General features: G+C 31.3%; 1 protein-coding gene across 1 annotated transcript; it reads left to right on the top strand.

Moving 5' to 3' along the window:
- The first annotated feature begins 14,502 nt into the window (after positions 1-14,502).
- Positions 14,503-16,497, top strand: LOC109791016 (uncharacterized). The gene is made up of 2 exons (XM_020350264.3): positions 14,503-14,951; positions 15,668-16,497. Exons 1-2 carry the CDS (start codon positions 14,650-14,652, stop codon positions 16,149-16,151), a joined length of 786 nt encoding a protein of 261 aa, XP_020205853.1. The 5' UTR covers positions 14,503-14,649; the 3' UTR covers positions 16,152-16,497.
- The last annotated feature ends 8,454 nt before the right edge of the window (positions 16,498-24,951 follow it).

Below are 24,951 nucleotides of genomic sequence, written 5' to 3'. Positions count from 1 at the left end.
ACTAAAATAAATGACATTTTATGTAATAAAAAGGCTTTTTATGAATCTAAAGACTAAGGTAAAAAATGCTTATTGCCTCCATAACAAAAGTTAAAGTACCCAAGTTACTATCGTGAATAGAACATTAACATGGTTGTGATGTTGATATACAACCAACGAAGGAAAAAAAAAAAAAAAAGGAGAGGAAAACCTAATATTCTTGGTTCTCTATTCAGTGTTGAATTTGAATTTAACATTTTAGGTAGTGATTTGATCACATTTTAGATTAAAGTAATTTATATAGATACATTTGATGTAGTTATCATTATCATAGTTGTTTCCAATGGATTAAAATATGTTTGATTTAGTAAACAATGATGATGAAATGAGAAATGGTGATTTTATTTTTAATACTTTCTCAGTAATACTATTTTTATTATTGGTTGAAAATTACTATTTTGATGAATCTAACACTATTAAATAAAATGCAAGACTCATAAAAAATTTATGATTTTTAATAAATTTTTATTATAAAATCTTAGAATGTTATAAAAAAAATGTTATTAGAACGATTATTTGTAAGCTTGGTCAAATATAACCGCTAATCTATATTTTTTTTTTGTCAAAAGTTAATTTATATTAGGACACTCTCTATCTTGTATGTATAATTAAAAAAATATAATAATTATATATTGCATTTGAATAACTTCAAAAAGGTAAAGAGTATACATTCGAAATTCAAATAAAACCAAGCCAAATGCCTAGCCATTACAAATCTAAAGAAGATATAGCTTAAGGAAAGTAAATTATAATTCAAATAAAACCAAACCAAATGCCTAGCCATTACACCAACTCTCGGGGTGGTCGTTTCCCAAATCGTGGTGGCTGCAGACGTGGCAGATACGTTGGCTTTCAATGCCAGGTCTGCCATCGTTATGGGCACGTCGCCTCCTTCTACTACTAAAGGTTTGATGAGACCTATGTCCCTTCCTCCCCGTTAGAAGCTCCACAATTCATCACTGCTAATTCTGGTCCTTGGTACAACACCCAATCCGCTCCAACTCACTATATTCCACAATCCTCCCAATCCTCTCATTCTTCACCACACCAGTCTGGCATTCTTGGGCCTAGACCCCAACCACCCTCACAAATCCACTTTACCTCTACACCTGTTCAACCCCAAGTGATGCTTGCCTCATCTTCTTCCACAGGAAACAACACTTGGTATCCAGATTCTGGTGCATCCAACCATGTGACCAATGTATCACAAAACATTCAACAATTCACCCACTTTGATGGACCGGATCAAATTCATGTTGGGAATGGACAAGGTCTTCACATAAATTTTGCAGGTGTCACTACGTTTCCCTCTCCGATAAATTCCTAGTTTCATTTTGCTCTAAACAACCTACTTTATGTCCCCTCCATTAGCAAAAATCTAATTAGTGTCAGTCAGTTTTCCAAAGATAATTCTGTATTCTTTGAGTTTCACCCTTCAGTTTGCTTGGTCAAATCACAGACTACTAGAGAAATCCTACTTCATGGCACGGTTGGTCTTGATGGCTTATATCAATTCCCAACCCTGCTCTCCAATACCAAGTTGCAATCGGTCCAGACCTCTTCCACTGCTCACCAACGTTCTGCTCATTCCACCACCAAGGGTTCTGTTTCCTTTGCCACTTGGCACTCCAGATTAGGCCACCCTAACACTGATATAATGAAACTAGTTTTTCGAAACTGCAACATTTAACCCGTGGATAATACTACACCAGCGTTTTGTGATTCATGTTGCCTTGGTAAATCTCATAGATTACATTCTGGTCCTTCCACATCTGTCTACATTGCCCCCTTTGAATTAATATTCAGCAATCTATGGGGGCCTGCCTCCATTACCTTTACGTGTGGGTTTCAATATTATATTACCTTTGTTGATGCACACACACGCTTTACATGGATTTATCTCCTCAAAAACAAGGCACAAACTATTGGTGTTTTCAAACAATTTCATAACATGGTTAAAAATCAATTTCAACTCCCAATTAAAGCCTTACAAACTGATTGGGGAGGAGAGTATCGTCCATTTAAAGCATATCTCAACGATGTTGGGATTCAACATCATCTCATATGCCCACATACACACCATCAAGATGGTGTGGTCGAACGCAAACATAGACACATTATTGAACTCGGCCTTACCATGCTGGCTCAAGCTAATCTACCCATGCAATTATGGGATTATACCTTTCTTACCAGTGTTTATCTAATCAATAGGCTCCCATCCTCCTCCATTCAAAAAGAAGTTCCCTATCATAAACTTTTCAACAAAATTCCCGATTATCACTTTCTTAAATTCTTTGGATGTGCTTGCTTCCCACACCTTCGCCCTTACAACAAAAATAAACTTCAATTTCGTTCACAAGAATGTGTCTTCTTGGGAGTATTCTACCTCTCACAAAGGCTATAAGTGTCTTGCAGCTGATGGGCACCTTTATATCTCTAAAGATGTTGTTTTCAATGAAGTTAAATTTCCCTACAAGGCTCTCTTCTCTTCGTCCCCAATCCATGCTTCCCAAGATACTATTGAGATTCCCCTTATAGTGACCAACCCTTCCACTCTCACTCCGTCTTCTTCTTCATCCACTCAACCCTATGAATCAGCCTCAATTCCCACTCATACACCATCACCCAATGTGACTCTTGAGCCTTACACACCTGTAACCCCACCTAATTTTCAAAACACCACTTCCAGTCCGTCTCCCGTCACCCTGTCTATTCCCACTTCATCATCTTCTGAACCTGAATCACAACCCATTATTCATCCTCGCAAAACTCATCCTATGGTCACAAGAGCCAAAGACGGCATTGTTAAGCCACGCCTTCGACCAACTCTTTTACTCACCCATATTGAACCCAAAACCACTAAACAGGACTTATCTAACTCCACCTGGTTCGCTGCTATCCAGGCAAAATACAATGCTCTACTTCACAATGGCACTTGGTCTCTTGTTCCTCTACCACCACACAGAACTCCCATAGGCTGCAAATGGGTCTTTCGAGTCAAGGAAAACCCTGATGGCACTGTCTACAAGTACAAAGCCTGCCTTGTAGCCAAAGGCTTTATTCAACAATTTGGCTACGACTATAATGAAACTTTCTCACCCGTCATCAAACCTGTAACTGTTAGGCTCATTCTTACTCTTACATTGACTCATCGCTGGCCCCTTAAACACCTAGATGTCAACAATGCCTTTTTAAATGGTACCCTTGAAGAGGAGGTGTATATGACTCAACCTACGAGATTTAAATCTTCTGATAAGACTCTCGTTTGTCAACTTCACAAAGCTATCTATGGTCTCAAACAAGCACCCCGTGTGATGGAAATATGCCAAGGCCAAGGAATCCAAGAGGTAATATATTAAAGGAACTAAGAGGAATGGGATGATTTTGAAGACCTTTTCATATGTTTGTAAATATAGTAGTTACTTGTATAAGTTTATTTTGCCTTTGTATTTTTGAGGCACTTTGTTTCCCTTTTATAGATCATTGTATAGGGAATTTAGAGTAGGTTCTTTGGATACTTTTACTCCATTTGACCTTGTCTTAAAGGTCATTCATTTTTACTTTTTCAGTAGTAGAAGGGGTGGCAAATAGCAAGGCTTGAGGGTGTGTTTAGCAATTGGGCTAGTATTGGGCCTAGGCTAAAATTTATATATTGGACTTGTTTTGCTCCATATTTTTCAAGGAATTGATTTAGCTAGGTCTCACCATCATTGGGTGAACCTATCTAAACCAAATCCAAAATCTTTGAAATAAATCAAGTGGAGAAACAAGCCCAAGGTCGCCTAGCTCTCTCATTTGGCTGGATTGCTACATGAACCTTGGAGCCTTAGGAAGCTTGTGCTACAAGCTTCTAACTTAGCTTGCTTCCCAAGCAAGCTAAGATAGATGCTTGCTCCACAAGCCTCCTAAACGAGAGTGGATGGTCAAGTTAAGCCAACCATGGTTCACTTGAAACATGGTTAAGCTTAGCTTCCTCCACAAGCTTCCTACTTCTATATATTCCTAAACCTTTCATTTGTAGACACTTTTGGATGTTAATGAACATAATTTTCTCTCAAAATTCTCTCTCCCAAGAGCCAAAACCGTGGAGAAACTCTCTCCCTTAGGAACCTTCACAAAGGACTTTCTCCTCTGTGCCTTGATTTCTCACTTTTTCTTCTCCTTTGAGAAGAATCGAACCACTTGAGTGGCTTCTACAAGCTTTAAGGCTTGTCTTGCTTCCGCCATTTTCAACCATTGATGAACCTCCAAGAGCTAGATTGGACAATGGATGGAGCTTGAGGAAGAACAACTATCACTTCTCCAAGTCACTCCATCACCGTGCCTGATTTGACAAGCTAAAATCTACTTTGTTATAGTTTCACTTTCAGGCTAGCAAATGTGATCCATCCTTTTTCGTTTATTCAGTTGATAATAATTACATCTATGTCTTGGTGTACGTAGATGACATTATCATCGCAGGTAACAACTCAACTGTTCTCCAGAGCCTTGTCTCTCGTCTTCATCCCGCATTTTCTCTCAAAGATCTTGGTGATCTTGATTACTTCCTTGGCATTGAAGTTAAAAATCAGCCAGATGGTTCTCTCATTTTAACTCAAAGCAAATACATTAGGGACCTCTTAAATCGCACGAACATGGAAGCATCAAAGCCCATTTCTTCCCCAATGGTTAGTGGCTGCAAATTATCCAAAATTGGTTCTAAAACCTTTCTTGATGCATCTCTCTACAAATCATTCGTTGGGGCATTACAATATGCCACCATAACCAGACTTGAAATTAGCTTTTCTGTAAACAAGGTATGCCAGTTTATGTCTCAGCCTCTTGAACAGCATTGGACTGCTGTCAAACGTATTCTATGTTATCTAAAAGGCACTATATCTTGGGGTCTTCATCTGCAACCCTCTCCTTCCAACTCTTCTCTCTCCATTCAAGCTTATTGTGATGCAGACTAGGCTTTTGACCCAGATGACAGGCGCTCCACCTCAGGTTCTTCCATCTTTCTTGGACTAAACCTTGTGTCTTGGTGGTCCAAAAAGCAAACTGTTGTTGCTCGTTCCAGTACGAAAGCAGAGTATCACAGTCTTGCTCTTGCTGCTGCTTAAGTTATGTGGATATAGACATTACTCTCTAAACTTAAAGTGAATCATTCAACTCCAATCGTCTTTTGTGACAACATGAGCACTGTGGCCCTAGCTCACAACCCTGTTCTCCATGCGCGCACCAAACAAATGGAATTAGATCTTTTCTTTGTTCAAGAGAAAGTCACTGCCAAGTGTCTTCAGGTTGTTCATGTTTCCGCCATTGATCAATGTGTTGATGTCCTAACTAAAGCTCTCTCTCCTTCTCGGTTTTTTGTTCTTCGGTCCAAGCTCCAAGTAGTTGAGTCTCCTCACCCTACTTGAGCTTGCGGGGGGGTATTGGAGTATAGTTTTACTCCTAAAATATATATGTACACATTTATTTCCGTTAATATAGACCAATATAAATTGGATTTATATATACCTGTATTGTTTTCCTTTTGAATTAGTTAATGAAAACATAATTCTCTTATTGTAAAATTTATCTCGTTTCCTCTATTTTGCTCTCTCTCTCTCTCTACCTTTCTCTCTCACAACTCTATTATAAGTTAATCCTAACTAAGCCCCGATGTCACATGTCCTATCAGAGCACACCCCACAATGAGACTTAAACCTCATCACCAACATCTTCATGCTAATGATCACCTGCAACACAATAAAAATACACATAGGGCAATAAGGGAGTGAGAAACATCTCACTCTGGTCCAGATGTAGAAATAAATGTTAGGCAAGACACACACCTTCATAACAAGTACTACACAAGTTACACATAACCAAGCACAACTCTCAAGTTATAAATACATTATAATAGATGCACATTCACTTATCATGCAATAATGTCATGGACTCAACTCATAAATGCATGCATGTGGCGCCATATGGAAGTTGCACATTTCTCATCACTAGCATGTTGCTACAACAACATACCTGGGGCACGTTCCTTCATAGATACATCACTAGTGACTCAAGGTACACCTGGAATAGCTCAATCCATCTCTAGCATGCGGCTTAAGCGACACACCTAGTATAACTCAATACATCACTGGTGACCCAAGGTACATCTAGAATAGCTTAATACATCACTGGCATGCGGCCTAAGCGGCACACCTAGAATAACTCATTTCATCACTGGCATGTGGCCTAAGCGGCACACCTAGAATAACTCATTTCATTATTGGCATGTAGCCTAAGCGGCACACTTGGAATAACTCAATACATCACTGGCATGCGGCTTAAGCGGCACACCTGGAGTCATATATGTATATGATGCATGTCACACATTCACTATTTCATTGACTTAACATTTCACTTATCATGTCTCATATCATTTCACTGCTAGAATTTCTCTTAATACATGCGACTTTTCCTGCGAATTTTTATGAAAAATTTGCAGAAAACATGTTCCTACAAATTTTTCTACGAAATTTTATCTGCAGGTAATACTTTCGTGGATAATATAGTTTTGCAAATTTTAAAATTCGCAGGAAATTCTTGCGAAAAAAATTCGCAGGAAAGTTTCCTGCAAAAAAAAAATTTGCAGGAAAGTTTCTTGCGAATTTTTTCGCAAGAAATTCTGCAAGAATATTTTTTACGAAAAAAATTAAAGAAATTACTATAAATTCTATTAATAATTCTTTAACTTTCAAATGCTCACAATGAATTCATCCGAAACATTTGTTTCCATGCCTCCAACATGTTATACATAATCTTTTAAATTTTAAAATTGTAGATTGAAAGCCTAACACTCAACCATACAAATCAACTTGTAAGGTAAGTGTTGCCCCAACTTATATACTCTTTAATTATTTTATTTTCAATCAATGTGGGACTTGAAGTTTTTTTAAAATATTAAACTTATAAATTTAAATATATTTTTTTATTTTTCCTGTGGAAATTTTGCTAGAAAAGTTACCTGCAAAATTTTTCTATCATTTAGTAAACATTACTTGCAAATTTATTTTTGGAAGAAAATCTGCAAGAAACAAAATAAAATTCTTATAATATTTTCTGCAAATTTTTACCATGGAAAAAAATTTCTATGATCATTAAACTTATAGCAAAATTTGTAAGAAATATCTGTAAATTATTTTTCGCAAAAAATTTCTGCGAATATTTTTTTGCAAGAAAATTCGCAAAAAAATTCTGCAAATATTTTTTTGCAGGAAAATGACACTTTTCTAGTAGTGTTTGTCACATTTCACATCTTCATAATCATCCCATAAGGTCACGCACATAATGGTTTTCATCAAAAGATCATGTCCTTAATTGATCCTCATAGGGTTTCCCGTCGAAACCCACAAAACACTCTAATTTATATCAAATCTTATCTATTTTCAAAATTAAACACATATTCGTACTAAAAATCATACAAGGAATGCAACAGAACAGTCAAAAAGCAAAATATAAAACATTCATAAAGTACCTATTTTCATAGTCAAGCAAAGGATTGGGGCCAATCTTGCTATCAAACTTATCTATTTTCAGAATTAAGCACATATTCATACTTAGAATCATACGAGGAATGCAACAAAATAGTCAAAAAAACAAAATAGAAAACATTCATAAGGTGTCCGTTTCCATAAGCACGTAAAGGATTGGGGGTCAATCTTGTTATCAAACATATCCAATTTCAAAATTAAACACATATTTATGCTCAACATTTATCAAGGAACACAATAAAAGACTCAAGAGTCAAAACATAAAACATTTAAAATTTGCTTATTTCTCATAGGGTTTCCCGTAGGAAACCACAGAGCACTCAAATTCATATCAAAACTTATCTATTTTTAAAATCGAACACATATTCACACTTACAATCACACAAGGAATGCAACAGAACAATCATAAAGCAAAACAAAATACTTTTATAAAGTGTCTGTTCTTATACGTATACATGAGGCAAGGGATTGAGAGCCAATCCGACTACCCAACAATTATTCCCACACCTCCGAGTGAGGTTTCTGACTCCTCCCTTACCTTGATGAGTAGAAGACGAAGCGCGAACGAAATTAGGTTGGTCCTCTTCTTGGAGTTCTTCTTGTTCTTCAGGGGCGTAAAAAGGAAGAGAAGAAAGAAGTGAGATGTGTGAATCTGGTTTGCTCTACTGATAACCCCCTTTCTTAAAATAATAAAAATAATTAATAATAATAATAATAGTTATTATTATTTAGTGAAAAACCACTATGTCTCTTTTTTCCTTCTCATAAAATAATTAAAATAATAAAAATATACTTTCTCTTTTTAATACAAAATAACATATGCTTAACTCTAAATAAAATACATTTTCATAAAAATATGTTTTATATTAAATAACCAAAATACTAGTTAAAAATAATGCTTTATAATAAAATAGTGCTCATATAAGTAGTTAAATAATATCAAAATTCTTTAATAAACACATTTAAAATATTAAAATATTATTATTATAAATTATGAAATATGGGGTGTTACATATCCCGTATGTATAATTAAATAAATATAATAATTATATATTGTGGAAGAAAATATGTATAAATGTTTTGATGATGCCAAAGTGATTATAAAGCATTGAAGAAGAATCAAGGTTGAGCTAAAGCAAGTTGATGCAAGAACAAGATCTCAAGTGATACATAGATAAGTCTTGTCAACTTAGCTAAGTATGTAAAAGAATCTTTTGGAATTGCAAGTATGCTTGGCCTTGAGAATAAGTTTTCAAAAATCTCAAATTAATCTCTTTAAATTTAAACAAGTTTTAAATCTTTTGAAAGTAAGTAAAAATGTTTTCAAAAGACTTAACAAAAGCTTTAAAGAATAGTTCAAATCATTTCTTGAAAGATATTTGTGAAAGAAATTATTGAGATGAAGTTTTCTACATAAAAGTTTTTGAAACAATAAAAAAATATGTTTTGGTAATCCATTACCAGACCTTGTAATTGTTGAGCTTAGAGGAGCCTGAACTTGATGAAGATCAAGATTATCTCTGAAGCTTAAAAGAGTTTTGATGATCACAAAATGTGTGTCGAGGACAACAACAAACACCAAACAACTTAGAAGATAAAAACAAAGTCAAAGAAAGTGTTATGTAATAGGAATTAGTATATAAATTGTTTTGAATGATTTTATTTGTTGTGTGTGCTGTGTGCATAAGCTAATCTATATCTAAACTAAGTAGAGAGTGTATGATGATGAGTTAAAGGGACTAAAAAGTTATTTTGAGACTTAAAACGGAGTTTTGAAAACTAACTCAAAATAATCGATTATCATTAAATATAATCGATTATTCCAGCAACAGGAAAAGTGGGATGCCTTGCTGCAGTAATCGATTATTTGTGAAATAATCGATTATCCCATAAATGACTCTCTGGAATAATCGATTATCCAGCAAAATAATCGATTATATTGTTCTTGGTTGGTTTCCAGAAAATCTGAAGAACAAAATAATTGATTATTCTTTAAAATAATCGATTATCTGGTTCTGAAACTTTTATAAATAGTTTGAACATTTTGAAACTTCAGAACAGAGTTAGAATTGATAATCAAATTTAGAAAAGCGTTTTTGAGGAGTCTTTGTGACAATCTTGGAGAGTTTTCTTTGTGAATCTAAGAAGAAAAACGTTTGTAAAAAACTTAGAGAAAGGATCATCATCATCATCACATTCTTGAAAGGGGAAGATTAAGATTTGCTTTTGAATTCCAGGTGAATTCGTTTCCTTAATTCTGTGTAAATACTTGTAAAATCTTGAGAAGGGTTTCTCAAGTGGTAAGGATTCTTGTAGTGGGTTTCTACAAGGGGTGCTTTCTTGGGGTCAAGAAAGTGGTTATCTTTAGTGTTGAAGTATATGCATGTGTGGTATGCTTGTAAATCTTCTTCATTGAGATAGTGGAACAAATCTTGATCAGGTGCTGATTGAGGACTGGATGTAGGTCACATGTGGAGTGGCTAAACCAAGATAAAAGACTTGTGCAATCTTCTTCTACCTTTATCTTTTACTTTGAGTAATATCTTGATTGTACATTAAAGAAGATGATTCTTGATTAGCATGTATGTGTGAATATTGGTGGTTTAAACTGAATTAAAACATTACATTTGAACCTCATTATTTTGTAATCAAGAAGGCATATAGAATTCATTTTTCTATAACAAGTCTTTAAGGAAACTTCATTGAAAATTCAGCCTTAGAAAAGTTTAAGTGAAATAAAGATCCTAAATACTCTGAAATTTTTTAAAGGGTCATAGAATCCAATTCACCCCCCCTCTTAGATTGTGCCATTCTTTTCTAACAGTAATCCATTACCAGAACAAGAAATTTCAAAGTTCAAATTCTGAATACAAAATGTGTTCTGGTAATCGATTACCAAACCTTGTAATCGATTACCAGAAGATAAAATTTCAAAATTTGAATTTAAATTATACGTTTCAAACATTTTGAACTTAAACCGTTATAATCGATTACCAAGTCTTGTAATCAATTACCAGAGCCTATTTTCTGAAAAATTATAGAAAGTTACAACTCTTCATGAAAAGACATAACCTAAGAAACAATTGTCTATAAATACCTATAATTTTTCAGAGAAAGGTGACGAACTCTATTGTGAAAATCATTTACAAAATTTACTTGGCCAAAGTCATTTGCAAAATCTCTAAAGAGTTCTTTAAGATCATAAAAGTCTAATATTCACTCTTCAAAGAGAGTCATTTTGTAATACCCTATTGATTTGTTGATCTGTAAAGGAGAAAGGGTTTTTCTCCTTGTTGGTTTTTTGAATCACAACACAAGGAAAGGGAGTTCCGAGGTGTTGGAGGATTCAAGTCTTGTAAGGTTTACAAGAGTAGTGAAAATCTCAAGTGGGAGACTTGAGGACTGGATGTAGGCAGGATTGGCCGAACCAGTATAAAATCAAGTTTGCAATTCTTCTTTCCCTACACTTTTAATTTCTTGTTATTAATTGTAATTGTGTAGTTTGCATCATCATTCATTCTTTACATATAAATTTATCTACGGAATTAAATTTGACATGAAAGTAATTGGAAAAGTTTTTATAAGAGGAAATTTAGAAAACTTAATTCATCCCCCCCCCCCCCCCTCTTAAGTTAATTGAGGCTAAGTGACTAACATATATTACATTTGAATAACTTTAAATAAAGGTAAAGAGTATTACATTCGAAATTCAAATAAAATCAAACCAAATGCCTAGCCATTACAAATCTAAAGAAGATATATCTTAAGGAAAGTAAATTATAATTCATAAAGCATGAACATAATAAAAAATCCTTAGTATCATAGGTATCAAAGTTATCACTTTAATCAACTAAACTTTTGCAAAAAGGAAGCCTCCTACAATCACATATAAAACATCCACAAAGGAAAATAAGGGCGTGAAAATATATCTTACTTCAGCTATCGATGTAGAATAAGGTTAGATAGTCACATTCCTTTATTTTATCCTTAATTTTTTTAATTATGTTCCTACTATATTTCATACTTGATTTGAATTATTGCTTTATAGTAATTTTTTTAATTATGTTCCTACTATATTTCATACTTGTCCAATTGTCTTTAATTGATTAGTTGATAAATTTTATGTATCATATGGAAACTACAATTTAGAATTTTTTTTATTCTTTACGTATAATTGAATTGCCATCATCTAATGAAGTTTAATCACATAAATGCGTACATTATAATAATAATACAAAGAAAACAATTTATACAATATTTTCTTATACATTTTTTTATAATTAATATATAAAATATCATTAAAAACTAAAATAGAAAATTCTCTATTTTAAAGTGCAAATAATTATTTGTCAAAAAATACATGTAAAAAATTATGCATAAAATTCAAATAAATATAAAGTAAATAACTTGCTGTGAATAAATAATAATAATAATAATAATATTTGGTATGAAGTCTTAAAATAGAAACGGTAATGACATCATAAAACTATTAATTATTGTAATTAATTATTAGTTAAAGTAAATGTGAAAGAATATTACGTAAAAGTATAGGTTTAAATATATTTTTAAGTCTACCATTTACTTTTTAATCCCTCAAATTAAATATTGATCTTTTAGTCATGTAATTTAAAAAGATATTGTTTTAATTCTTATACTCAAATTTTGTTTAGAAAATTTTCAAATATTATCACATAAAATCTATTTACTAATGTCTTTGTCATTAAAAATATTACATTAAATATAGTTAATGGTGCATAATTGTCTCACTCTGTCACTTTCAAATATATTATTTATGGCTTGCGACCAAAATAATATTTTATAAAATTATAAGGACTAAAAATGACATTTTAAATTCGAGAGATCAAAAATAAATTTACTCTGAATTTAAAAGACTAAAAATATATTTAAGTCTAAAAGTATATTAAATATTACATAAAAGTATTATTTACTACACTAAAATTGAACATTAATACATTAAAAATTCATGTATAATATTTATATATATTTTTAGTATTTCACATAAAATATCTAAGAAAAATATTAATTATAAAAATTATTAATTATTATATTAAAAATTCACTTTAATGCATTAGAAATAAATATAGTGCCACAATTCTATCTACCTATTGAAGCATAAAAATGTAGGTTATAGAAGTTATTTTCATGAGGTGAAAAAAAAAAGTTATTTATTAACAAACTAAAATTGAAATGCATGTTTAGGAAAAGGACCATTGACTTTATTGAAAGATAAAAGGTTTTAATTGAGATATTAGTTCTTATTAATCATTTTTTCAAAAGCAAAATAAATAGCCTAACTAATCAATTCTTGATGAGATGAATTGCCATATCAAAGTTGAAATATGTACTATTATTCTTTGACAATATATGTAATTCTAATTAAAATGCATCTTTACAAAATAGCTTTAACTAAAACAATTCACCCTTGAAGAAGTACAACCGACAAATAAAATTATTTTATTTCTATTAAATATGAAATTATATAATAATATCAAAATAGAAATACAGTAAACAAAAGTATAAAATAATAAAAAAGTACATTCATTTATAATATTAATAAAGAGAATACCTTATTTTGGTGTCCAACTCTTTTTTTACCCTTTTTATCTCTTAATTAATTTATTTAATTTTTTCTTATTTTTTAACTAATTTATTTAACTACCTTACTATTATGAAGTTAATAATACATTTTCTTAATTTTATCATTTTTATTTATATTTTTATGACAAGACACAAAATGTCCCACTTTTACTAATATGTATTATAGTGGTATATATATATATATATATATATATATATATATATATATTCAAATCTTATTTTTAATATTTTGCTTTTACCTCTCTCCTTCAATAAGTTAATTATCATCTTATCACATTTTAATTTTTATATTTATTTGAAAATTTTGAAATGAAGAAAAATGACTCTTGTCTGAGATTTAGACATAAAAAAAATATAATTTTTCATATTAAATTTATATAATTATATTATCTTTTAAAATGAAATAAAATATAAAAATATATTTTATTAAATAAAATTTAATATATTGTGATAAAAATTAACTAAATTTTCGTAATCGACTAGCTTTTATTTATTTTAGGATTCTCTTTGATAAGGATTTGGAAGCAGAAATGTGTTGCTTCTCTTTGTACGTGTACCGTACACTTGCAAAACAAAATAATTACAATAATAACGTACGTTTATCACGTGTATTATTAATTGACCATATTTTAAAATGTGTTAATTATTCAATTGTCCTACCATATATAAAAGTAATTTTTAAAGGCATTGGTTTAATCTTTCAAAAAATATAAAAGCATGTTGGTTTAATCACTAACTTTGTGAATCACGTTCAAAGATTTTGAGAGGTTGGTTAGGTTTAGCTTGCGTGGTTGCACGCATAAGTTTAATATGTATTAAATAGTTTTAAATTAATATAAAATACTATAAATATAATTTATAAGTCAAATCAACTTCTTATATAAAATATGAATGACTATTTTACATAAAAATATTTTAATTTTTTTAAAGATTCATTAATTTTATATTTAATATAATTTTTATATATCGTAATTATTTATGAATTAAATTTTAATATTTTTAAAATAATTTATCAATAAATATTTAATCTATAAATTGTATAAACTAAAATATTAATTTTATTTTAATATAATAATAAATTTTAAGATAAAATTATCAAATAAAAAATATTAAATAGTGTAAGGATTGATCACTATACATGTACCATCCCAAATCCCTAGTATATACCCTCCTTAATTCCACCACTTCTTATAAGGACTTGCTTTTGACATACAAAATGCAATATTAGAAAATACAAGGGTGAATATGCAAAATTGGCAACATCATTTGTTTGTATTCACATAGATTTCATGGCTACGTTTGAAGCCACTCAAACACAAAATACGAAGTTAACAAGAGCCTCAATTTGCATCATCAGCACAGAAAGTCACAGACACAAAGCAGAACAAACAAAGACACAAATCTCTTCTCTTCTCAATCTCTCTCTCTCTCAAATGAGAAGCTAACAACAATATCTTTGCAAAACCAAGAGTTGATGGCTTTTCTTCTACCAAATCTCCAACCTTCTCTCTTGGCCCAATCCAAATCCAAAGACAAACCCCTTCACCAAACTCTCTCACCATCAAAACCCACTTCTCACTTTCCCTTATCTTCCACCACATGCTCCTCTTTACCTCTCCAAACAACTTCAATTGCACAGGTTAACACACCACAGGATAATAAGCAGCAACACCAGCCAAAGGATGAATTCTACCTCAACCTTGGCCTTGCTGTCAGGACCATCCGTGAGGACCTTCCTTTGATCTTCATCAAAGACCTCAATTATGAAATTTATAGGTACCTTTCTCACCCCATCTCTTCAAATTCTCTTCTTTGGACAAAATTCAAATACTATATCTGTGTAGTGTTAGCACTTTGGTCCATGGACATGTACTCGCCTGTCTCAAAGTTGATAACCAAAATTTAGTCTCTTCGTGAAACTTAGCTTCTGTTAGTCATAACAGTGACAGGAATCGATTTGGCAGCATTTAGTGACTAAAATTGGTTGTGCTTAGCACTTAGTAACTAAGTATTGGCACTTAGCACTATTTGTAACCATTGTCTTTCTTTTAGTAACTAAAATTGGTTGTTATTAGCCAGTTAAAATACTAAATTTGGTTGGAAAATAATACGAATAGTAATGGTAGCAACTCACTTTGGAGGGTAAAATAAGTTTAATCTCAATTGTTAACGAGAAAATCAACGGTTGATATTACATGTATATGCATAATACTTCGTGAATGTGTTGAAATATTAATAGTTAATTTATTAAAACAGATTAGTTACTTTTCTCGGCTAAACTTTAGACGAGCCAAATCCCTAGGGTAAGTTTACATGTAATGAATGTGAGTATTAAGGGGGTCTAGTTCAGTTGATTCAGTAGAGGGTATGTTGTATATCCTTTTTATTACCAAATTCGGTTCCTACAGATCAAAAACTGTATGAGTTTATCCATTTTTTCATAAATGTTTTAAAGTTTTAAGGAAGTTTTGATTGGAACGTGATCATTTCAGGGATGACATAACATTCATGGACCCCTTGAACACATTTACTGGGATTGAGAAGTACAAATTGATCTTCTGGGCATTGAGGTTTCATGGCAAAATCCTGTTTCGGGAGATTGCACTTGATGTGTATAGGGTGTGGCAGCCTTCAGAGAATGTGATATTGGTTAGGTGGAACCTCAAGGGTGTGCCAAGGGTTCCTTGGGAGACCAAAGGAGAGTTTCAGGGCACTTCAAGGTACAAATTGGACAGAAATGGCAAAATTTATGAACACAAAGTTGATAACTTGGCATTTAATTTCCCACAGAATATTAAACCAGTTTCAGTTTTGGATTTGGTTACTGCATGCCCTGCAAGTCCAAATCCTACCTTTTTGTGGAGTCCTGTTGATGCCTACTCTTCTTCATGGTTAGCCTTTTACAAAGCAGTTAAGGACACATTGGATCAAGAGGGGAGTTTGCTACCTCAAGATGGTCTTGCTACATGTTCATAGCTATGAGCTAGCACTTGTTATGTATACATTAGTGTTTAATAGGTTAGGTATAAGTATAATGAATTTGTTTCATAGCATAAAATGGTTTTTCTTCAAGGACAAGAGTGTATATAGATAGGCAGGGATGCATAAATGTTAAAAGTTGCTCACTTTGTTGTTGAAGGAAATGGGGATTCCTATGTTTGTTAACACATCTATAAGCAGTAAGCTTCTGAAATTAATTTTAGTAGTTGTTGAACAGAACTGAACCTTTTCTTTATTTTTTTCCTCATATAATTGTTGTACCTTATGGATCACCCTTATTTAATGGGGGGCATTCTATAATCTCTTTTAAACTTGTACTATAGTTTTACCCTGGTAATTTTTATTTGTTTATCTTATTAGTCTTCTATTGGCAATTTTCATTCAAATGTTTGAAACTCCGTTTATGACTTAGGATTGGGTACTAATTTGTTCTTTAATAAAATTTGATTTAGAAGTTGTAAAACGACATATATTGTTATGTAGAAATCTTTACCTTCCTCCAATTTCTTTTGGACTAAGTTGGTCAGATATATACACCTGATTGCATTCTCCACATAATACATAGATCACACACATAGTTCCTTTCACTTGTTAAAGAACTCGTATATCTATGTTGACAATGATATAACCTAAAACAGTATTCACATTAATGCAGTTCTGTTATAAACTATATCACAATGATTTGTAGATTTTCATTCCGAAAGGTTTAAACTTACTAGTTTGCAACCAATAAGTGAGTGTGCATTTTTGTTAATGCAAACTTATCTTAACCTAGAAGTGAAAAATGTTACTTATCATTACCTAGAAGTAGAAAATGTAATGAGTGAATGGTCATTTTAGTCCTCAAACTATCAAACAGTAAGTTATGTTAGTACCAAGGACCTGAGAAGGTGTGTTTTGGGTACATGAACTGATATGAAGCAAGTGAAAAAGTTGGAGTAAAGTGGTTATTTACTTGTGACAAAATGTAATTCTAATACTTTCTACTGGAAATCTAGACATAAATCGTATTTGAATTAAGACTATGTACTAGCACTTCTAAAAGAGTAAAATAGGAAGAAAAAATAATATAAGTGATGGTGGAGCTAGGAGAAATGAATGATGAATTTTCTCCTTGTCTTCACCTTGCGTAGGATCTCTTCTTTGGAGAGGAAGAACCGAATGAAGAAACTTGAATTGAAGGAAGTTCTCGGAACAAAGGAGCCTAGACTAAGGATGAAAGTATCCTAGCTTAAGGCTCAAGAGATTGTTCACTTCAAATGTAGGAAAGACTAAGTAGGATTCCTAGGGTTGAAGGCACTCTCACGGTGACTCTTTGAGGGAATTAGCTGAAGAAGATTTTCAGAAATTCTTATTATTCAAAAAGTGATTACAAAGTCGAGTCTTAAGGGATTTATAGGTCCGGTCTTGAGAGCAATTGGCGCCAAGGTGAAAGCTTCACATGTGACGCCAAGATTTGAATTCAAATTTGAAATTTGAATTCAAATCTTCCACTCACATGTGCTTAGTCGTGAACCAAGGAGCTAAATGCACTTAAGTTTAATTTGAGTCTCATTTATGGTTGATTTTGAGTCACACATGTTCAGCCATGAGTGGCGCCATCCATGTGACTCAAAATGCAACTTAAATGCAACCTAAATTAAACCTAGTTTTGCCTAATCACCTTAATCCAATAATCCTCCATAAATCCTATGCTAATGACCGAAATACATTGGTCAAGAAAATACAATGGAAAGGAAAATTTACAACAATGAAAATGAGTCCAATATTGGGTGTCAAAAGCCCAAAGGTCCATGAAGCCCAATTCTAGGCCCAATAAGCCTAAAGCCCAAAATTCCTAAACTATGGTCCAAAATACAAGACCAAAACAAAATACATTCCTACTCTAATAATATGCAATAAAGAGTGGTGTCAAACAATTAAAGTCCAAGTGAAAAGCACCCTAGGCCCACCAAGTCCATTGGGCCCACTAAGCTCTGAAGTAGTCAAGTCTTCAAGTAATCTTCTGGCCATTACTCTAATGGTTGGACCCTTGGTCCATGCTCTTCCATCAATAAGTTTCTTCATAAACTAAAATTAGTTTATGCATAAGCTAAATTGTAAAAGTTCTCTCATTTTAACCTTTTCAAAATCTCATTTTTAATTTATGCATAAGATAATTTTAGCTTATAGAGAAACTTATTTTAATTTTCTTTTTTTATTTTTTTCTCCTAAGTATTTTTGAAGAAATTTATCCAAATAGGTCTTTATTGACTTAATTTAAAATCTTATGATTCTGTATTTCCAAACTGGTTCATGTGCACTCTCTAATCTTAACTACTTCTTGCTTCCATGGCAGCTTCTTTGAACATTCCTAATGGATGGTGAAATTCCCATTTTAAGAAGAAAATTGGGAATTTGCCTCTCTTTTCACTTTTTTTTTTCTCATCTGGTTACTTGGAATTTGTCAATTACCATATTTTGACTTGATGTTGTTGACTTTTTTATGATGATATGGTAATTGGAAAAAAAAATACATGGTTGCAAAATACGCTTCTGTTGATATATCCCTACCCACCACTTTAAGTCTTCTTTTTGAATCTGAGTTTTCCTTGAGTTAAACAATGACTGAAGTAGAGGAACAAGATTGCAGCACCCCTTTCTAAGAAAGTTATGTGGTATCCTATCCAAATATATGGGATAAAGCATCAAAATGAAAATTTTTTGATCCATGGTCACAATATTTGGACCTTTGCACAAAAATATAAGAAATTATTTTTGCAATTAATTACTACAAATTTCAGATTTTGAGATGTAGATAATCTCCATTAAGGAGAAAAACTGTGGACTTTTATGTTGGGGAATGGATATCCCGCATTCACTCACTAATGTTATGGCTAACATATTATTAGTATGTATAAGTGGGAAGAAAGTCCCATTTCATTAGAAAACTTTTGGAGTTAACTTAGACTCAAATTCAAATTCTTAAGATGATATTTGATGATAGCAAATATGCAAAAATGCAGTCTTGTGAACTGATGTGAAAATAAATGAGGGATAAGTCTCACCTCATAAACTAGCTTATTTGGATTTAGACTCATTCAAGTTCTCAAGAATTTATATATTGAGATGCCTTCTACTCAAGACAAGACTCAAAAGAGAGATAACGTGAGTTTGCTACCAATAAGAAAATGCTAAGAAATGTCTAATTAGGTTTTACTCAACGCAATTTAAAGAGATGCGTACTCCTTAGAAGATGAGGAATTTTAAGCTTCCAAAATGCTGTAGTTCTTTCTTGTCTCACCTAATTTCTTTTGCGAGTGCGTTACATATGAATGAAAAAAGTTTGTTTCTCGTCTAAATACACTAACAGTTACATACCAAAATATAATTAACGATTAGGGTTGGCTAGTGGTAGGAGTTTGATAGTATAGACAAAGTTTCAAATTTTATTGTAATCATTATAATTTTTACGGATAAAAAAAATACCAATTATATAATTAGGGAAGAGTGAGGAAAATTTTCTGGAAAAATACATAACATGTTAGGCATCTAGCAAGTATACCAATTATCACAAGTAGTAAATAGATAAAAGTCCAAGTATTCATATCTCGAGAACTTGCACTATGATTGATTAATCTAATTTTGATAGTAATTAGGAGAATTAAGAGAAATTATTTGCTTAAAGAATTTCATAAAATTTTAGAAAACAAGTAAGAGTTCAAAAATAGACGATAGTTTAAAATAAGAATTTGACATTAATTTATAGAATTGTTATAGATTATTTTTACTAATCTTGCCTCTATGAATCCCCCCAATTCTCTTTTAGTTTCGGTAATTAAATAATTAATTCAACAACTTTGAATTCACTTAAACCTTAATTTCTTAGATGAAAAATTTTGAGTCCTTTAATAAAAATCTCAATTCATTGATAAAATTTATTAAGTAGTTCGCGTTAAGGTTAAATATCTAAAAATTGACTAATAATGTTTATCCTATTCTTATTAGTAATAAATGTTATCATCTAGAATGTAATTTTAAAATTGTTTCTCAACCTCAAATAAAATATAAGAGAAAAGTAAAAATGATTAGCTGAATAAAACCTTTATTAAATGTGAGCAAGAAGAATTACATGAACTATGACAACTTCATCAACATCTAACAATAGGAGACTTGATCGCTCATGACTAAGGAATTTAAACAAGGTTCAAAAGGAGGTCATCAAGTGATCTATGATTACAAAGGCCCTCACTCTAACTCTCTTTAATCTATATGAAATAAACTAAATGTGAAGCACCCCTCTATTTTCACGAGTCCTAATTTTATAATGTTTTAAATGAGCATTTTTCGTAGAGACTTGCTTAAGTGACAAGGTTGGCTCGCTTAGGTGAACTCAATGACATGTCCAGTTGGCCTTATTGTGTTAGCTCGCTTAGCGAAATCAACTGACTTGTTTGTGTGAGCTTGTCATGATACTCTAAGGGTGTCTTTTGAGTTGACTCGCTAAGAGAAATCATTCGACTTGCTTAAACGACTATGAAATTGTTTAAAACTTGTTTCCCTCTTGCTTTGAGTAAGAGCTCCAATGTTTAGCTCCTTTGAATGTCTTTTTGGCATTAGCTCTTTCATTCCGGTATCTTCAAATTAACAAAAAAACCATAAAAAAATACCTAAAAATTTAAAATAAATCCACTAATTAAATAAAACTAAATTAAAATATTTATTTTTGGCAAATACAAGACCCAAAAATATAATAATCTCGATAATTATCTAAATTAAATAAAAGATATTGATATATTTCACAATTATAAAATATGAAGTATCTTCGACAATAGGTCTCTATTTTAATAGAAATCCATTAGTATTAATATACCTCATGAATATAAATCAGTTAGGAAATGTCATATATAAGTTATATGCACGACATTACATGAGAAACAATGCGACTTGTGACTGAACTTTATATAAGAACCAAAAAAGAAATGTGTTCCAACACATTATGCACTGACTTTAATAAAGTTGTACAATATATATATATATAATTTATTTATTTTCTAGGAAATGTATTTTTGTTTTCAGGTTGCTATCATATGAAACTAGTGCCAAACCATTATCAGGAAGAGACAAATGCAAAAAGCAACTGCTTCATGATCTTGAGATGATAAGTATTGCAACATTTGACTTTGTTATGTTGTTCTGACCTTATCTGAACTTAGATGCTGAATTGAAGCCCTATGAGTACGGTCCCTAACAAGAGGCTCTTACCAACAAAACAAAATGGATTCACACTCTACATTCCACATCTTTGTGAAAGTTGACTCTGAATTTAAAGATCCTCTGATTATTTGTTTTTATTATGAGGGTGTAACTGTAACCATTTTCTCACATTTTCGTTGGCACAATCAAATGCTTCTGATGAAGAAAGCAGATTTATATATATGAAGTTCATGTGCTATAGTTTCCAACCTTTGACCCTAACGTTGTTAGTATGTACCACGCTCCCAACTAAACCTAATGGGCTTTATGCATTACCTGTAGAAAAGGATACTTCTTGCCTCTTTCATTTGAAAAATAAGAATAAAGTTAAGAAATAGATAGTTATTAAATGGTGTCTCTACCATTTAAAAAAATTAAAAAAAAAAACAAAATTACTGAGGAAGGTAGTTATTTGAAAGGTATGGGTAGTTTGTAAATTGAAATATAACAATTTATAAAGGAGTAGTTTTAGGAGTAAAGTTGGAAATGAAATTTGTAATAAAAAAAAAGATTTATTGTTTTTATTATCCTGGAGATAACTCAAGGAAAAGCTTGGAGACTTGGGTTTGTCACTAAGGCCCAAATTCAGTAAGGGTCTGGTATAAATAATTACATTTGGTACACTTTGTTCCTTCTTAAATAAGCCGGATCGAAGACCATGAAACTAAAGACAAGGAGTTCAAAGGAGGAGGATAAATTTACTATTGTGTCCTATTGTAGGTACAAGTTTTATCCAAGAAAATAATGTTTGGACAATCAAATTCTATAAGACACCTATAGAGATAAAGAGTGATAAAAGATATAATTATGTGTGATTGATATGAAAAAAATACGAAAAATAATTAATGCTAATAAAGTATATGTATTAAATAATTAGATATTCAAATATTATTACTCTTTCAAATATATCTCATTACTTACCTTCATTCATTTTTTATAAAATTTGAGTCCATATATTGAATTTTCCACTTATTATCTTAGTCTTTAAATAAAACATAATACTTAATAGTAGATGATGAGATAACAATGATATGACAATATTTTACCTTGTGTTTTACATTCTGGTTTTTATACTTGAACTATATTTTCCTTTCGATTCTTATACGTACACTATCTTTAACTTTTGATCCTTGCATTTGCACTATACTTACCTTTTGATATTTATCTTTTTCATACACTTAAAAATTACATAATTTAGTCTATATAAGATGTTTTTTTTTTTTTTCATTTTGCTTTACTTCCTATCAATACCTGTGACACCCTTCTACTCTAAAAATTTAATTAAATAAATAATAATAATTTTGGAAAATAAAATAAAATCTAATAATAAAACTATTCTTGTTAAAATATAGTAAAATGGTTCACAAATCTTTATCCATCACTTTATTAAACAAAGAAACATGAAATATCGTTTGAATCAAAATAAATATATTCAACAATAAAACATAATTAAATAACAACCCAACAATCCAACAACTACTAAAATTAAAATTTTGCTTCAATGTTACACTGTCAGAGCATAATCCATCTTTATGTCTCTTTCTCATCAAACATATCTTCCTATACCTACTCTAATCTTGCAAGTGACATTTAGTCCAAACACAAACATACAAACATAGAGAGTGAAAATATATCTCATCCATAAACAACATATATAAAATATAATGGTAAATACACACATACACACACACACACTTATACCTCAATAACATCTCATATATTCATAAACATTCTTACTCATATCAATAATCATAAACATTCTCAATTATATCAATAATGACAATCAATATACCTTTATGCATCATACTTTATCATCCAATCACTCAATATAACAATAATAATATAAGACCCGTGCAATGCACGCTCCTAACTCTATGTATGCGATACCAATCTTCTCATCATCATTTAGAATATAGAATAACTTAATAGTAATGGAACGAGATCATCCCATCGAATAATGTAGGAACCACCCGTCAATAGTGATCTCCCTGAACCACCTCAATTGAGGGATGTCTATCAAGGCCCTATCAAAGTGTTACAACTGGCCATGATAGTCTTTTATTCCTATTAGAGGTTTCCCCATATAACACTCTATATGACACAAGTAGATGACCTATGATACCCCACATGCATAGACTCATAATAGATTACATCAATTTCCACATCATTATTCATTAATTCCTTCTATTAGTATTCAATTTTAATCCCTCCTCACAGTGCCTCATTTATTAGTCAATTCACAAGGTAAAGCATTTAAAAATAAAAAAAGGCATGGCGTCCGACGAGATTTGATTCACTCCTAACGTGAATAGGTCAAGGCCTCTCTACCAAACTCACGCCCAAAGTGGGATCACTCACACCTAACATAGCAAGGTATGGGACCTTACTGTCTAAGTCTCGCTCGGTGTGGTTTGGGCCATGCCCAACGTCCCCATGCTCGTAAGAATCAATGTCAAATGGTGCTAGGCGCAACACTCACGACCAATGCTGAGAGGTTTGGGACCTTTTTAGCAACCTCACATGTGGTGTGATCATCTTCATGCCCAACACAATCGCAAAATCTGCTCTTCATAGACTTGTAATCTACACGGTCCGTCTCCTCCAAATTACTACATTATCAAATCATCAGATTTCAGTCCAGAACCATCAAATCCATACACAATAACCCTAACCCTCTAAATGCGTAAACTCATCATCCAATTGATTAATTTAGAACATATATATGAATCACAAAATTGGACAGCGATACATTTTCATTTGATCTCATACACATGAATTCCCAACAAATTTCTGCAAATAAACTTTTAGAAAAAAAAATTAAAATAAATTTCTCCATTTTTAAAATTAACTTATGCATAAGTTAAAAATATCATTTAAGAGAAACTAATAAAATAGATTCTTTAAAAATAAACTTATACGCAAGCCAATTTTAACTTATTTTCCTTTTCTTTCTATTTTTTTTCCTAATAACTTCTTCAAATTAAATTTTAAAATTTCATTTAGATCGTAATTTCTCTTAATTTACTCGCTTTCTCTTTTATTTGTAATAATTAAATATAACACTATTAACGTTTTTAAATATTTCAATTTCAATTAAATTTCCTTATATATATTTTGTTTCCTTCATTTTGTTATTATACTCACATTTTGTTTTATTTGTAATAATTAAATATAATAGTATTAACCTTTTTAAATATTTCAATTTCAATTAAATCAACCCTTATATATCAAATACAAATCTTTATCTTACATGAGGGTGTTTTTAGAAGTTTTTCTTTGAAGAGAGAGTTTTTAAGGATATTTTTGTTAATTTCTTATCTAATTTGATTTTTATTTGTCATAATCATTTATGAATAAAATTTTAATATTTTAAAATAAATAATTAGCAAATAAAAATAATATTGTATTACAATATAAATGATTCATCATAAATATAAAATATAAATTATATGTTTAAAAATATCTATTTATACAAATTTTAAATATAATTTTATATATCCAAACATAATATTTATTTGTATATATAACTTATTATAAATTT

This window comes from Cajanus cajan, chromosome 10 (assembly GCF_000230855.2).
Source record: "Cajanus cajan strain Asha chromosome 10, NIPB_CcT2T_4, whole genome shotgun sequence".
Lineage (NCBI taxonomy): Eukaryota > Viridiplantae > Streptophyta > Magnoliopsida > Fabales > Fabaceae > Cajanus > Cajanus cajan.
The sequence above is the reverse complement of the archived record's forward strand: the minus strand, read 5'-3'. Positions and strand labels throughout refer to the sequence as shown.

What these genes read in the sequence shown, in the direction of transcription:
- LOC109791016 (XM_020350264.3), top strand. Translation starts at nt 14,650, where the DNA reads ATGGCTTTTCTTCTACCAAATCTCCAACCTTCTCTCTTGGCCCAATCC. An exon ending in CTCAATTATGAAATTTATAG is followed by an intron (nt 14,952 to 15,667) that starts GTACCTTTCTCA and finishes TGATCATTTCAG; the next exon opens with GGATGACATAACATTCATGG.